We start from the raw sequence: 12,190 nt of genomic DNA on the forward strand, positions 1-12,190 counted from the left end.
TGACAAGCAAATTTTGTTCTTTCTTTTATATTGGCATCTCTGAGAAAAATAGAACCATGTTTTGCAAGTCTTAGAGATCATCTGTTATGCATGGGACTAGTCTTTATTTATTCATGATCTCCTCCCATCAGATCCTGACAACTACCAATAAGCCTTATCGTGGATGGATCAATGCAGAAGTGGACTACTGGCGTTAAAATTGCACCGGTGAGAGAATGTTAACCACCCAACTAGTTGCCTACAAACGGGCAAACAGAAACCAAATGCATTTCCTTATTCATTGACTGCTTTAGCCCTGAGTTTGTAGGCAGCTGACACTTAGGATTGTGTGGTGGGAATGATTTTCACTTCATGTCCCATACAAGGTGGGGACCACATATTTAGGCAGGACAACTGTTAACCATTTATAACCTAAGTTGAGGCATAAACAAAGCTCAGGGTAGTGAAGCCCAGTTGTTTTCTGGTTCTTGCAAATGCTCTGATCAAGTATGTCCCATGCACAGTCATCCAAGGATATTTATCGCACTAGAGCCCATTGACCTATTGCACTGCAATCCATTGACCCGACCCACTGGCTGTAATTTGGTTAGGCTTGATTCAGACCAGACCCAACCTGGTGCTGCTTGGGTCCATTCATTTGGCTGTTGAACTTTTTAGCATAGCCTATTTGGCTCATAAGCGAGTTACGCGAGTGGACCCACAGCCTGAACTGACTGATTGCCAACCATCATTACACCAGTGTTGGGATTTTCGAAACATAGTTAGAATATCAAAGTTTTCAAAAACCGAGATTTTAGATTTTGTCCTATGGATCTCTGTTTAAATGTTATCAAGTTTCTAGAAAGAAAATCACAAATACTATTGGTTAGAATTACTTCTCATTCTGGGTTAGGATCCATTTGTAAGGAGAAGTTAGGGTTCCATGGAGAGACCAATATATATATATACACACACACACACACATACATACATGCGCACACCCACCCCGGCACACTCACGCCATAGTGGAATTTCGCCACTCATGGGTACTTGAACCCTTGACCGGGTGTTGAAACTCCTGAGAGTCTACCACCGGAGCAAGAGTAAGGACCCAGGAGAGACACCAATATGGTACTATGTCAACTAATAGTTTTCACATCCTTAATACATTGGAATATATTTGCAAATGATGCCCTGGAGATGTCCAAGGCTTTCTTCTTCTTTTTTCCTTTTTCTCTCATCCTGGGATATAATCTATTTATAAGGAAAAGTTAGGGTTCCGGAGACACAACAGTATGGTACTCTGCCAACTGACAGTCTTTCACATACCCTAACACATTGGAAGTTTGTGATCCAATGTTAACCATGTAACCAATGTCTGATCTAATCCCGGTCATAGTTTCAACTCCCCGTCAAGGGTTCGAGTACCCATAGGTGGTGAAATTCCACTAGCGTGAGTGTGTGGGGTTTGTGTGCGTGTATAAAAAAATAAAAAATAAAAAATTTCTGATCTAATCCTTTCATTGACATGGCCATCCATCATTGATCCTACTCCCTTGCAAATCAAGTAGTGGGCCATAAAATCTAAACCATAAAAATGTGATTAAGTGTGATCAAAACTTTTTTAAAGGTAAAAATAAAAGTTTAACAGTTTAAAATATTTATGAAACTATTTAAAACCTTTCAAGTACTAGGCTTAGTAGAAAATCACTTAATAAATGTTGTTTTTCAAGATCTAAGCCATAAGATGGATCCAAGAAAAGAATGGATCCCTTGTTAAACCACACAAAACCTCAATTTGATCTTGATATATGCACCCAACTACCTCATCTTTTGTTAGCCATATGATAACATCGTTAAGCAAGTGAAAGTAAATGTTATCGGGACCTTGAATTCTTTACATGTTCTCATATCAAAGCTAATGCATCCCCAAGTCAATCATAGTCTAGGCATGATAGGCTTCCTAGTCTAGAGACAAATTAATCCACCAATGCATATGTCCAACAAGTTGAGCACTAGAAACCCATGCACATGGCACATACTCTTATGTGGGGTAGGGTAAGGCACCAACTCATTGTTGAGCTCGATGGTGGAGAACTTCCATCCTAACTTGCCATCAATCCTCTCACACGGGATGAACATGTTGATTTTAGATGTGGGAAATAAACTTGAACAAAATAGACGAAAGGATATTTGGAACCTTACACCTGTTTTTAATCGAATGTAAGAGGAAGAAGATTTCAAATTTCATTCTGAGGTGAGGTGTGAACATAGTCATTATCTTTGAGATAGTTCACACCCTTCAATTGATTCGATTGGTGCAATAAATTCCTCAACAAGCCACCTCCAAGATACAATGCCCAGCATGGCGGCCTTTGGTGCACACACATCGTGGATGAACCCAACACCTACTGCCAATAAGAATCGTTCATATGCCCAGAATTTTTTATTTTTTATTTTTTTTAAAAAAAAAAGAGCAGTTTTTTCTTTTTTCTTTTTTCGTCCAAGGCAATTGTTGCGTTACAGTGTGGAGTGTCATGTGACGAAAAGAGCTAGGCAATGCCATTTTATAAGCTTTGGGAATGGGCCATTTTCACGAGGATCTTAACCACGAATGTTCATGTGACTGTAATACATTTCACACAATGAAAACGGCCCAGGAGAAACGTAAAGAGATCTTAATGTATGTGATATTTGAATTCGAATTTAAATTTTTTTTTAAAAAAAAAAAATGTTTGCAAAACTATGCCATTAAGAGGGATTTACAGGGTAGTTAGGCCTCGAAAACCGTGGCATAAATACATTGAAATTGGACCGAAATTATCCCTATAATATCTGTGGGGCCCACCATTATGTATGTATCTGATCCACGCCGTCCATCCATTCTACGTGCTCAATTTAGTGCAGGATTCCAAAACTGAGGCAGATCGAACACTTAAGTGGATCGCACCACAGGAAACAGGGGGAATTGAACACCTACTGTTGAAAGTTAAAATGAACCTAGGACCATTCGGGGATGTGTACCTGTCATCCAACTTGTTCATAAGGTCACATGGATATGGATGAAGGGAAACCACAATTATCAGCTTGATCCAAAACTTCTGTAGTCCCCAAGAAGAATTGAACGGTATGCACTCAATTCCCCTTGTTTTCCTGTGGTGTGGATCACTGGAGCTTTGGATGTGCTTCCTTTTTGGGTTCACGCCCTGAAATAAGCAGGCAAAATGTATGGATGGCGTGAAATAGACACATACATAACAGTGGGCCCCATAAATTTTGGCGGAAAAGAAGTCTTCTTTCCTCACTTTCAGGTTAGTACCATTCCAAACAAGCTTACCTGTCAACATCATATGGCTGCTGTTGCCTATTTACAAGTGTCAGTAATAATTGCCTATTTACATGTCATGGTCAAGATTTGCATTGGTTCCCACACAACTCCAACACGGTTCCCATGGGTTATAGATGTGAAAGATCTGGACTGCTCATCCAATGGGATCCACTTACCAGCAGTCAGGATTTTCTGGCTGGCAGTAATTGCCTACGTGTGTGTATGTTTTATTCGCACCATCCATATATTTTTCCAAATTATTTTAAGACATGAGCCCAAAACATGTGACGGTCAAATCTTAAGTAGACCACATCACAAGAACACGGTGGAGATTCAATGCCCGCCATTAAAAACCTTCCTAGGGCCACAGTCACACAGGCATGGAGAGCATAAATATCAGCTGCATTCAAAACTTTCATAGCCTTGATTAGTTTTTACCGGTGCGCGTTCAATTATCACTGTTTCGCGTGGTATGCTCTATATGAAATTTGCTTCTCTTTTTTTTTTTTTTTTTCCTTCATGCGTGGATAAAACACATACATTAGGGTGGGTTTCACGTAACACCATGGGCTACTGACAGCATCAGTAGGCAGTCAGCGCCGATAGCCCCATAGGCACTCTGTGACGGATTGGGTTCGAATCTTATAGACGTAGCCACATGTGCAAGGACAACAGTGTGCAATGAGGTTGTAACCACTGAACACGTAGTCCTCCGGAAATGTCAACCTCTGTGGGGCAACGCCCTTATCCATAGCTCAAGTGGTAGAATGAACGAAGATACTCTCGTTTTAACATTGAGGTCTTGGTATCGATTTGGCTAACAGTGGAGTGTGCACTGACAGTGGGGGCGTGTACTAACAAGCTAATCCAAAAAAAAAAAAAAAACTTTAATAGGAGCCCACCCATTAGATCTCTCCTTGATGTTAGACACTTTTAGGGAGAAAAAATCAGTCCAGTGGGACCTATTGTTGTGTTTGTATGTCATCCAATCCATTCACTAGATGCGCTCCACGTCGATGAAGGCATACACCAAAAATTAGGCTATAGGAAAACCAGGTGGGCCACTCCAAGAGAATTTATAAGTTTTAGGCGTGATTTTATGCTGTTCCCTATGACCTGAGGGGTTAGATCTGCCTGATTTTCGGGATCCAAGGTGAAAGCTAGGCGAAGCATATGATGGACGGAATAAGATATCATGGATAGATCATGGTGGACCCCACTGTGATCACAACTATGGGAACTTTCCAGTAGTGTCAACAGCGTAGTATCTGTACTCCTGTTTGTCTCTCATCTTTTTGGTGGGAAAAGTTACAAACAGGTAAGCATGCAGTCTCATTTTGCTTCACCAAAGCTCTCGCTACCTCCTAACCATGACTTCTTTAGCTTTCGTGGCAACATCTCAGCCGTTCATCACAACTCCTCCACATTCCCCATCCCCACCACCACCACCACCACCATCATCCCATCACAACCGTCACCTCCTGTCCCTCCTTACAGACAACATTTCCATGCCCCACCTCAAGCAGATCCATGCTCAATTCCTCAAAACCTCCTCCCCTCCTCTACCCCATCTCCCTCTCGACTACCACACTCTCTTCCTGTATAGCCGCATCCTCCATTCCTCCGCCGCTTTGGATCTCCACTATGCTGATCGCCTTCTCTCTGCTATCCCCAACCCCAATTCCTTCATCTGGAACACCCTCATCCGCGCCTACGCTCGAAGCCCTGATCTCAAGCTTCGCTCCCTCGTCCTCTACCATCGGATGGTGGCCGATGGCCGTGCCGCCCCAGATAAATATACGTTCCCGTTTGTTCTCAAGGCCTGCGCTTTTCTGTTTGCTGTTTGGGAAGGGAGGCAGATTCATGCTCGCATTGTCAAGCTGGGTTTTACCTGTGATACTCACGTGAATAATAGTTTGATCCATTTCTATGCGTCTTGCGGGTGTTTGGATGCTTCTCGCCGGGTGTTTGATGGAATGCCGGAGAGAAGTTTGGTGTCGTGGAATGTTGTGATTGATGGATATGTCCATTGGGGTGAGTTTGTTGTGGCCATTGGACTGTTTAGGGAGATGCAGGGGTTGTCGTTTGAACCGGATGGGTTTACGATGCAGAGCATTGTATGTGCTTGCGCAGGTCTGGGAGCTTTTTCTTTGGGGCTGTGGTCTCATGCCTATGTGCTGAGGAACTGTCAACAAGAGGTAGCTGATGATGTCTTGATGAACAATTGCCTGCTGGATATGTATACAAAATGCGGGGCTATATATATGGCGGTCCAATTGTTTGGCTGTATGCCTAAGCGAGACGTAACTTCTTGGAATGCTATGATTATAGGCTTTGCCATGCATGGGCATGTTAAGGAATCTTTCGATGCCTTTGGTTGCATGTGCACGAAGGAGAGGCTGAAGCCTAGTTCTATCACATTCGTTGGCGTCTTGAGTGCATGTAATCATGGGGGTTTGGTGAATGAGGGCCAAAGGTACTTTGATTCGATGGTCACCGAGTATGGAATTGCACCCCAGATTGAGCACTACGGATGCATGGTTGATCTTTTTGCTCGTGCAGGACTTGTCTATGAAGCTTTGAATCTTGTATCTGGCATGCCCATGAAGCCCGATGTAGTGATCTGGAGGAGTCTTCTTGATGCTTGCTGCAAGCTAAATGCGGGCATTGAGGTCAGTGAGTTGGTAGCTAAACGAGTTTTGAAGTCAGAGGGAGGCATGTCTAGTGGCACTTACGTTCTCTTGTCAAGAGTCTATGCCTCGGCAAACCAGTGGAATGAGGTTGGACTGGTTAGGAAATTGATGAGTGAGAAGGGGATAACAAAAGAGCCTGGTTGTAGTTTGATAGAGATGGATGGGGTCGTCCATGAATTTATTGCCGGTGACACATCACACCCAAGATCACAGGAGATATACGAGATGTTGGAAGCAATTGAAGAGAAACTGGTATCGGTCGGATACACACCTGACTTATCACAAGCTCATATAGCTGATCATGCCGATGAGAAGCGACACTCACTTCGCCTTCACAGTGAGAGGCTGGCTATTGCTTTTGGCCTCCTCAATGCAAAGCCAGGAACACCCATCCGCATCTTGAAAAACCTGCGTGTGTGCAGTGATTGCCACACACTGACTAAATTAATATCGACCGTTTTTGATGTAGAAATCATTGTGAGAGATCGCACCCGATTCCATCGATTTAAAGCCGGGTTGTGCTCATGCATGGATTATTGGTGATGTTTGACATGATTTTTATTGGGATCAACAACACAAGAAGATATTACAAAGCATATAAATATAATGTAGATGGGGAATGTTTTTGGCAAAGCCACTAAAGAATTTGTTTCATTCATGTATATAGATAATTAGACATGATGCATTACAATTCATGCATTTTCAAGCTCTTTCTTGCTCTTGAGTTCTTCTACAAAGGAGATTGTTTGCAAAAAAAAAATGAAAATAAAAATTGCAAGGGCTTCCGAGGTTAATGTAAATTAGACATGTGGGGGAAAGGGCAAATGAGATAGCCCATGCAAAAGTTATCAAGTGACGCTGAAAGGTATTAGTCCGGAGGCTCTATATCTCAAGGACGGTTCTCTTCGCTAATGATTTGTTGCAATTATTCTCAACTTGTGACATTGTAGCAGGTTACCATAGCATGGGATGGAGGGATATTTGGTGGTACAACAGACTCAGCACTTCATATATTTGACACCGCAGTGGGTGTGCCTCATCTCCAGCAACGAATTCATTCACCTTCCCATCCACCTCAATCACACTACAACCAGGCGTCTTCTTTATCCCTCTATTGCCCATCATATTCCGAACCCGCCTAGCATCCTCCTGCCTTCTTGCACCCAAATAAACATTTGATAACTGCACGTAAACACCGTCATCTTCTTCTGCTCTGCCATCCTGTTCGAGTTGTAGCAGCTCCTCGGCTGCAAGCTCTGCAAGCTTGACATTACCATGGATCCTGCTACCACTCAACAACGTACCCCAGACTGAAGCAAGTGGCTTCATGGGCATTTCTCGCACAAGTGCAAGCGCTTTGTCTAGTTGACCTGCCCTACAAAGCAGGTCCACCATGCAACTGTAGTGTTCATGCTTTGGCATTACGCTGTAGCATGCCTCCATGCTATCCAAGAGACACTGGCCCTCCTCTTTAAGTCCGGCGTGGCTACAGGCTGTCAAGACTCCCAGAAGCACGACCCCATCTGGCCGGAGCCCATCTTCTTCCTGCATTCTTTCCAAGCACCGTATCGCATCCCTGGCAAACCCATGCATTGCCAGTCCCCCAATCAACGCAGCCCAGGAGAAGACATTCCTCTCTGGCATTCCTTCAAACGCCTCAACAGCCTTATCAATACACCCGCACTTGGCATACATATCAACCAGCGACGTCCCAATGAAAACATCATCAGTATACCCATTCCTTTTCGCATGCTCATGAATCCACGCCCCCTGCCGAAGCGCCCCGGAATGAGCGCAAGCCGCAAGCCCAGTTGCAACACAGAACCTATCAGGCTCCACATCCGACGCCAGCATATCACGGAACAGCCGCAACGCCTCATTAGCATCACCCAAACGAAGATACCCATTCATAAGCACGTTCCAAAGCACGGCATCTCTCTGAGGAATTTCATCGAACAGCTTCCGAGCAGAACCCAATACGCAAGTTTCCACATACATCCGCATTAGTGCGGTCTGCACGAAATTATCAGAAGCCGCCAATCCGTTCTTGAAGACAGTGGCATGTATTTGCTCGCCCGCGGAGGCCGAGGGGACATTGGCGCATGCGGCGAGCACGAAAGGGAAGGTGTGGTGGTCGGGAACGATGCCTCTTTCGGGCTTTTCAGCAAGCATGAGGCGGAAGTACGCGAGCGCGCGTTGGGGTCGAGCGGTGCGGGAGTAGGCTCTGATGAGGGTGTTGTAGATGAAGGAGTTGGGAGATAGAGTTTGATGGAAGAGAAGGGAGGCGTACGGCAAGCTGCCGGAGTCGGATAGCGCGCAGAAGGCGATGAGCTTGCTGTTGGCGTAGGTGTTGGCGTGGATGCCGTGGACAGTGAAGATGGCGTGGATGGCTTTGAGCTGGGCCATGTTGGAGCAGCGTTGGGCCAGGGACATGCAGCGCTTCCATGCTTGGAAGCTGCTGCCACGGCTCGGAGAGCTCATGAAGGCGCATGCTTTCAGCGTGGAGCTTGATTTACCCGAAGCTGGTGGCTTAATGAATGTAAGTGACGCTCTCTGGTCCCTCGCACGAGCGCAGTTTTATTTCACGTGCGGGCATGAAATCCGTGTTCGTTCGGACATTTAAATAGATGAGCCCGGGCGGGGCTCGAACCTGACTCCCTGTTCCATGGATCGGGCTTGAGCCTTCGCCTGACAGACCGGAGCCGGGATATGGATGTTAACTCTTTCCCAGTGATTACTCTTTGATATCGATGTAAGACGATACCCCCAGTGAAGTGTCGGTACAGTATGGGAGATTATGTTGCTATTTGAGGGAAATGTTAGAAAATAATGTAATTTTTCAATAAAATTTTAAGATACGTTGAAAGAGATTTAATCATGCAATTAGAAGTAGAAATGGTATAAAAAAAAACAAATATGCATACAATTTTCTTTTTGTATATAGATTTCAACTATGTATTTTCTAATGCATTTGTTGTTGTTATTTAATTTGGACACACGACCATTAGAATAAGGAATGAGTCAATTTTAACTAAACGTGTGTGAATATATTAAGTATGGGGCGTGTCGAAGTTCTAATCAACTCGAATCAAAATGTTCGCCTTGTGACCTTGGGCACCAAATTAGTTTGTTAAAACAATCAAATAATTTATGAAACTGAAGGTTAGTTATTTTAATGGACCATTTTTATCTTGGAAACAATAACTTTTCTTATAATAATAATATTATTTTTAAAAAAATATCAACATCAATAAAGATAGAAAAAAAATGACTTATTACTAAATTTATTATTCTAAATATGAATGTAATACGATCATCACAAAGAAAAATAAGCATAAGATATTATCAATGATAGTGTATGTTATCGGAATGGAGTAAGCATAAGACATATCAATGATGGCATGTGTTATTGGAACAGCCATGGTTTTGATGGTACTCCGGACTTGCATGGTCGTGAAAAAAGCTATACAGCCGTGAGACCACCATGGTGTATGGAATATCTCTCACCAATAGAGACCTGCAAACGGTAAGTCTCCTTGAAAAGACCACGCCATGCAGTGATTGATTAATTAAGAGTCTAACAATTAATGGTGAGTCTTTGACAAAATTTCCTCTACACAGTCGCTAATCGATTATGCCTTATGTTTGCCAATCATGTGCCGTACGACAAATGACGCCTTTTAGGATTTTGGCAATGTGTATGTCTTTGATTGCTTAGCTTCTTAACAGGATACATGTTTTCAGCAGGTAAGTATATGCGGTCATTTCAGTTGTAAGTACGATTTGCTCATTTTTTCCGTACAAGTGTGCTAATGAGTGGCAACTTTTCTGCTCAATGATTTGGGTTGTGTCAAGCTAAGTGTAAATAATAAAAATATCCTAAATGAGTTTATATAATTTGTAAATCATACAATACAAGTGTAAAAATATATTCCCTCAAATAAAATGAAGAGACCGTTTTGCTTCCAAATTTTTTATAAAATGTGAAGTAAATGAGATATCAAAATCATTTCTAAATTTAATTTATAGCTTGTACATCAAAAATCAAATATACTTCTAAAGGTAGTGAATAAAGTATATTGTAATCATTACATTTTTACATTATAAAAATATTATATTTATAGTGATTATCATTCCAGTCAAATATGATTGGTGTTACCATGCAATTATAAGAGAATTTAATCATTATCCATTTATAAATATTTACCATTATAATTGAAAAATTAGACAAACCAAAAGAGAAAATTGATGTTTTAGAGTTATTTTTTTTTTCTTTTTTTTTTTCCTTTTGAATTTTTACTGAGAGAATGTATTATAACATTTCGCTGATACATATCTCAATGAATCGCATGTATCAACGATCTAGAAGTTTATGAAAGGGTTTTTGGCTAATAATTGATATTTCATGGTATATCAACCATATTTTGTGTGATATAGGTGATTTTAACAACTCGCTTTATTTACACCATCGATGTTTAAATCACTGCTCTTTCCCACTATCAGCCGAGGTATCAGTTTTTAGATCCAAGGATAATAAAACTCTACTGCTAACTCCTTCCTTCGTAGTAGGAATGTTAAATATTCTCCTTACTGGCAAGTGTCATTCTCATGGCGGTTCTCCACATGCCTTATCTTCAGATTATCCTACTAACTTGATTTACTTAGATAGGAGGGGACCTCCAACATCTATTTCCTACCATTAAACATTTATGAATCGTGGTTTTTTTTTCTAAATCGTTCGACTGGAAAACAAGAACACTGGCTCACAAGCCTCCGATTCCTTTAGCTGGTTCCTATGCCCACTCTCACCTGCCTAGGCCATCCCGGCCATTTTCCACCCTACTTGGACATGTGTGGCCCACCTGATTGAGGATTTTGCAGAGGTTCACTTAGTAGATGGCATTGCCAATTCTCTAATGTCCTCCTTCCATATGAACATAAAGTTGTGTATGAGCCCTGTTACATGGAGGCCAAGTAATCCACAAACCTTTGTGGGGCCCACCGTGGCGTCCATGTGACATTCACTCTGTCCATTAGTTTTGCCAAATGATTTCAAAATATGAGCTCAAACATACAAAACTTAAGTGGGCCGTGAGACAAGAAACAGTGGAGATTGAACGCATGCCCTTAAAACTTTAGTAGGTCCATTGAAGTTTTGGATTACGATTTTATTTTTTATTTTTTTTTCCATAGTGGGGGAGAATCACCTTGTGAATGAGTTGGATGGCATATAAAGACCACGGTGTGCTCCTCTGAGATTTCAATGTCAATGTTTCCATCCTCACTTTGAGTTTTGAATCTACCTCATTTTTTAGAATGATTATTAAAATGAACTGGCTTAAGACTGGATGTCATACGGATCCCATGGTGGGCTACGTAGGCTCCTTCTAACGGGTTATACACAACTTGCTTTCCCTCCAAACACGGAAGCGGATTGCGTACTGAGTAAACTCTATGAAGTCCACCGTCATTCATGCATTGTATCAATTACATCCATCCATTTTATCATATAAATTTAGGGCTTCAACTCAAAGATCAAGCATATCCAAATCTCAATGGACCATGCCACTGGAAACAGTGTGAATTGAAGTCTACATTTGAAAATTTCTTAAGAGGCAACATAAGTTTTAGATCAAGCTAATATTCGTGTTTTCCCTTCATCCATGTCATTGTGATCTTATGAACACTTTGGATGACAAATAAACATCACTGGAGGCCTTAGAAAGGTTTCACGGTGGAAATTATTATTCTCATTGTTTCTTGTGGTATAATACACTTGAGCCTTTTATGTGCTTCAATTTTGGGCTCAACCCCTTTAATGAGGTGTAAAAACGGATGGACGGCATGGATAGACCACATACATTCACGGTGGGCCCAACAGAGTTTACTCAGTACGATAAGAGCGTAGTTAACTCAGTACGCAATCGGATTTCTCCAAACACACTTCTTTTGATGTCATATGTCCAACTTCATCCCAGGAACGCATGGTTTTATGAATCCCAAGTTCTATGTGGCCCACTGTGATGTTTATGTTATATCTACTCCCTCTCTCCAATGGAGATGAAAATGCCATGTGGAGTCAAAAAAAAGGTTCTGGATCGAGCTGATATTTGTACTTTACCTTATCTCCTTGAAATCACGTCATGGACGCATTAGATGGAATATAAGCATCAGAGTGGGCAATTCCATA

General features: G+C 42.0%; 2 protein-coding genes across 2 annotated transcripts; one reads left to right on the top strand and one right to left on the bottom strand.

The window, feature by feature from the left end:
- Positions 1 to 4,521: 4,521 nt before the first annotated feature.
- LOC131222715 (pentatricopeptide repeat-containing protein At1g59720, chloroplastic/mitochondrial) lies at positions 4,522 to 6,710 on the top strand. Its single transcript, XM_058217878.1, has one exon. The coding sequence runs from the start codon at positions 4,678 to 4,680 to the stop codon at positions 6,541 to 6,543; it is 1,866 nt and encodes a 621-aa protein (XP_058073861.1). The 5' UTR covers positions 4,522 to 4,677; the 3' UTR covers positions 6,544 to 6,710.
- On the bottom strand, positions 6,621 to 8,481 carry LOC131222716 (putative pentatricopeptide repeat-containing protein At3g28640). Its single transcript, XM_058217879.1, has one exon. The coding sequence runs from the start codon at positions 8,479 to 8,481 to the stop codon at positions 6,955 to 6,957; it is 1,527 nt and encodes a 508-aa protein (XP_058073862.1). The 3' UTR covers positions 6,621 to 6,954.
- Positions 8,482 to 12,190: the final 3,709 nt, after the last annotated feature.

The sequence above is a fragment of the Magnolia sinica genome, chromosome 13 (genome assembly GCF_029962835.1).
Source record: "Magnolia sinica isolate HGM2019 chromosome 13, MsV1, whole genome shotgun sequence".
Taxonomy (NCBI): Eukaryota; Viridiplantae; Streptophyta; class Magnoliopsida; order Magnoliales; family Magnoliaceae; genus Magnolia; species Magnolia sinica.